Here is a 5,000-nt window from a genome sequence, read left to right on the forward strand (position 1 = left end):
GGTGGCCCTGCTGCGGTCCTCACCTCACTGTTCGATCACATCGCACAGCACCAGTTTGGAGACGGCGTCATCGTAAGCTGCTTTACACCACACTGTGGCGCCATTCTGCAATAATCAGTCTAAAATTTCGAGTGAAAACAAAATCACCCTTTGTTATAAAATAGTTTAGAAACGTAGCTGAATGAATAAAGTTGTGTTTGTGTGTGTGTGTGTGTGTGTGTGTGTGTGTGTGTGTGTGTGTTTTGCAGTGTTCTCTCAGCCCATCGTGAGCAGAGCCAAACCCGAGATGCTCAAATCTCACTTCATCCCAACGATGGAGAAGCTGAAGAAGCGCACGGCGAAGGTGGTGGCGGAGGAGGAGCACCTGCGCATGGAGGGTAAAACGGAGTGTGATGAGCACGAGGGAACGATACGGGACGAGTTCGCCGTCCTCTGTAGAGATTTATACGCTCTTTACCCTCTACTCATCCGCTACATCGACAACAACAGGTCACCTGATAAACACAGTTACAATTCACCCAGTTCTGATTCACTGAGTTTAATTTTCCATCATGTAGATCTTTAGATTTATACATTTAAAGCAAAAAGGTCATCTAATAGTGTGTGTGTGTGTGTGTGTGTGTGTATGTGTGTTAGGGCGAGGTGGTTGACCTGCCCTGACCCCGATGCTGAGGAATTGTTCCGTATGGTGGGAGAGGTCTTCATCTTCTGGTCCAAATCCCATGTGAGAATAAGTGTAATATTTTATACACAGCACATGAGGTCTGTATGTAAATACTGTGTGTGTGTGTGTGTGTGTGTGTGTGTGTGTGTGTGTGTGTTTACATTAGCTATAAAGTGTCTCTCTCTGAATGTCCATCATTCCCAGTCTCTATATCTGTGCAGAACTTTAAGCGTGAGGAGCAGAACTTTGTTGTAATGAATGAGATAAACAACATGTCCTTCCTCACCGCTGACAGCAAGAGTAAGATGAGTAAGGTGAGTTTATTTGGTTATTAATGTACACCTGTGTGTTTTATTCACGTGACCTGGTGTGAAGGGGAAACGCGTTCTATTTCAGATATCTTCACCTGATTATCACACTAATGACCAGGTTGTTGTTAAAACAGCAAAACCTTCAGGTCATAAATGTTTTCTGAAGCAAAGCTGTTCACGCCCCGCTCCCTGTTCCTCCCTGTGCTTCTAGTGATGTAAAAGACATGGTTAAAGAGAACAGTTCAATTATACAGTGTTAAGTTTAATGGTATTGGACATAATCTGTCCTCTAACAAACCTGCTTTGGTCCTGTGCTGTAGGCCTGGAGTCGAGATCACTACTGAGCATCTGCACAAAATCATGTCTTTTATCAAATGGAAATATCTTGAACTATTGTCCAATTTATCTAGAACAGATGTACACTACTCTGTCTTTTAAACATGCAGACTGAAGAGCCACAGTGCTCCTGCAGACATGCCCAGAGATCACTTGATTGCAGTGATCCCCTCTGAAGGTTGTGCATAGAACCTTATCATTATTGCATAGAAAACTGTGGGTTCTTTTTCCATGGATGGGTAAAAATACATCTGTCCACATCTGTATTTCTTGTTATATAATTACACAAGATTGTTAAACTTATTTTAATCCATTTGCACTGATTTGATGAGTTTGACTTGTTCTGCTGTTTAGGATTAGGGTTCTTATGGAACATCATTTCGCTTGTTTCAAACATTCATTTCTAGAAAGAAACAAAAATGTTTGTCAATAGAAGGAGAAATCTAGCAGGCGGAAATGAGTAATACATGAGTAATGTCTAGTGAATGATTTAAATAATCTTCGGGTTTGTTAACTATATTTTACTCAAATACATTCAAAATATTTTCACTTCCTGAGATGCTTTTTTTCATGCAGTACATAATGCAGTGATTTTCCTGCTCCAACACCCTGGTCTTCACCTGCACAGGTAACGTGGAGGTCATTGTGCAGGGAAATCACTGTACTGAATATAAATAACTGTAACATCAGCAGTCTGGTTTAGAACATTTCTTTAAAATCCATATTTCCTGATTTTTAACGGGAAATAAAGCGAGCAGAGGCACTTATCCGTGGTCACATGATCAGAAGGTAACGTATGTGACTGCAGGTGATTGTGTTGAGTATTTTGAGTTGATGTATGTTGGTGTTTGTGCTGGTGAGTGAGTGAGTGATCATCGAGTTGACGAGACTTTTGGGGTGTTTATTTTTTTTCTTTTAATGGTTTCTCTGGCTTTTTGTTTTGTGTCTCTGGTGTATTTTTCTAGGCCGGAAACGCTGAGGTTAGATTCTCTCTCTGCACGCCGCATGGCAACCCTTTAATAGGAAATTTCTTTGTGGTTATTTTCATCAACCCCCCAGCACACTGGCACTGAAACACATCAAACTAGAAACAGAAGAATAACCATGTGGACTAAACTCTGGGCCTGCTCAGCTTAAACACTGCCAAACTGACTGCAACTGCAACCTAATGTTTGTATTAAACCGCTAGTTTTTACTCCAATCAGAGAGAAAAGTAAAGAACTAATACTGTACATTTCACAAAAACAACAGCAGACAGGAAGTGCACGATAGAAAGATCACAGCAGAGACTGTCACTGAGAGTTACAGCAGGTCTCAGAGTAATTAGGAAGAGTTTAGTAATAAACACACACACACACACACACACACACACACACAGTGTTTTTAATAGCAGTCCTGCCAGTGTGTGACGGGGGAGTCTGAAGCGAGGCGTTTGATGAAAGAGTGTGTAGTTGATTCAGTATGACATGAGTGAACTTCTGTCAGGATTCAGGATGGGGATCTTCAGATTCATATCAGCTTATTCTTTCTTTCCTATTCTTTTCTTTATTTTGGCGATGGCTGATTCCAGGGTTGTTACCAAATCCGTTTCAGTTCAGCCAGTTCAGAAAACCAACTGTGAGTTTACATGAATGATATTTTTGGACGATTCGCTGTTCTGGCTAAAACGAATACATATTTGGTCCCAATTCAGGACAGTTGGCGTGTTGGCTGTTTGTTTTGTAGATTGCTATGCAGCTTCTTTGGCTCACGGGTCAACAATCAGAGTCTTGTCTGTTCTTCTGCTCGTTCTAACGATTATTATGGCTTTTAATCTCCACATAACTCCAGAGTCTCTCCCCATCCATCCCCTTTTAACCCATGACCCTAATGCAATCAAGAATAACTGATTGAAAATGGGATTGTGGAAAAAAGGGACGATTTTATTCAGATTTAGATTAGCAGCATCCTCCTTTTCTTCTTCTGCACTGATCAGACGGAGGCACCAGGTTCTCCTCAGCAGCAGGAAAAGTCCAATAGTGCATCCAGCATGATGTACAAACTGTTCAGCTGAAGTTGATGATTCACTGATTACATTCTCAAACAAGTGAACACACAGACTGCAGAACCTCTGAGTGTCTCATTACAACTGGGAAGTTCACCAGTGAAGTGCAGCTGAAAGCAGTGATCAGAAAAGGACGAGTTGCTGATTGTAGGTGTTCAGTATGCGGTTGTGGTTAAGGTCAGGGTTCATTATAACTTTACTTCACTCTTACTCATTACAAATACTATCAATTATAAACATAACAGGAAGTTCAGAGGATTGCAGAACATCATTATCTTCAGTAAAGCTTCAGTCTCTGTCATATTAAACAGTAGATCAGAACATCACATACCGCATGCATGTTTTGTGTTGTCTGGAAGTGTGAAGTGTTTTGTCTACGTTGGATGATTTTCTGCTGCATTATAACTCCATTAACACACACACAATCCCGCCTCACCTGCACGTGAACGTGTCGTTCCCCTGCACGTGTCTCTCGGCATGCTCTCCTGATCTATAGGATATAGAACTTAAAAAGCTCCTGTTGTCCTCAACTTCTGTCTCTCCTGCATTCAGCCTCTTTCTCTTGTCCATCCTGGAGACAAGCGATGATCAGTTATTTCCTCTCTCCCTCCCATTAATGATCCTGGAATTAAAAACACTAAAAGAGCTCTGTATTGAACTCCGTTATAAACAGAGTGATTATGTTTATGGGATGGACGCAGGATTTGGTGCTGCTGTCACAGAGTCCACACACGTCCAGGCTTCAGACCAGGACACGTGACTTCCTGCACTCTAATGATTTCAAGAGCTTTTAAGCGAACTGATCATTTACTTTATCAACTTAGGAATCTGCTTCTAAGATTTTTACTTTTTTATCATTTATTTAAAACGTAATAAACATTTGGAGTCAATACATTAAGAAATCAAGAAATTCTTTGACTCTATGTACAATAGAGAAATCTGTCTGGAGAAATGCGCTTTTCTTTCTTCTCTTTTCGTCTTTTATGTCCTGTATTTTCTGATGTTGTCCAGGCTGGTGGCTCTGATGTAGAACGTACGAAGAAGAAGAGACGGGGGGATCGTTACTCTGTGCAGACGTCTCTGATCGTAGCTGCTCTGAAGAAGCTGCTCCCCATCGGACTCAACATGTGCTCTCCAGCCGATCACGAGCTCATTAACCTCGCCAAGTTCCGCTACTCTCTGGTACAGATGCCACAGAAAGCAGATAGTTCTCCTATGATCATGTTCCTCTGAGTTCCTTCAGTCTGCAGGAGGAGAAATGTGTAGTGCAGTGTATCAGCTCTCAGTGTGCTGCTGCTCCGTGTAAAACCCAATCAACATCACTAACCTGCTCCTGTGCTGCTGATTCACAGAAAGACACAGATGAAGAGGTGAGAGAGTTCCTACAGAATAACCTTCATCTTCAGGGAAAGGTAACAGTCATTCTCTCTCTCTCTCTCTTCTCTCTCTCTCTCTCTCTCTCTCTCTCTCTCTCTCTCTCTCTCTCTCTCTCTCTCTCTCTCTCTGTCTCTCTCTCTCTCTCTCTCTTCTTTCGAATTGCTCTCTGTGGAATTCCTGTCATTCTTCTCTCTCTCTCTCTCTCTCTCTCTCTCTCTCTCTCTCTCTCTCTCTCAGGTGGAGAACCCCTCCATGCGTTGGCAGATGG

General features: G+C 42.0%; 1 protein-coding gene across 1 annotated transcript in view; it reads left to right on the forward strand.

The window, feature by feature from the left end:
• Positions 1-5,000, forward strand: part of ryr1a (ryanodine receptor 1a (skeletal)) — a 54,697-nt gene that overhangs the window by 33,341 nt on the left and 16,356 nt on the right. Inside the window, exons 70-77 of the mRNA XM_046861492.1 lie at positions 1-29; positions 249-489; positions 637-724; positions 886-978; positions 2,277-2,291; positions 4,367-4,537; positions 4,708-4,767; positions 4,970-5,000. The exon at positions 1-29 is cut by the window's left edge and continues 38 nt beyond it; the exon at positions 4,970-5,000 is cut by the window's right edge and continues 104 nt beyond it. Coding sequence (XP_046717448.1) covers positions 1-29; positions 249-489; positions 637-724; positions 886-978; positions 2,277-2,291; positions 4,367-4,537; positions 4,708-4,767; positions 4,970-5,000 — 728 coding nt within the window. The remainder of the gene's footprint in view (positions 30-248; positions 490-636; positions 725-885; positions 979-2,276; positions 2,292-4,366; positions 4,538-4,707; positions 4,768-4,969) is intronic.

Source organism: Silurus meridionalis, chromosome 11 (assembly GCF_014805685.1).
Source record: "Silurus meridionalis isolate SWU-2019-XX chromosome 11, ASM1480568v1, whole genome shotgun sequence".
Taxonomy (NCBI): domain Eukaryota; kingdom Metazoa; phylum Chordata; class Actinopteri; order Siluriformes; family Siluridae; genus Silurus; species Silurus meridionalis.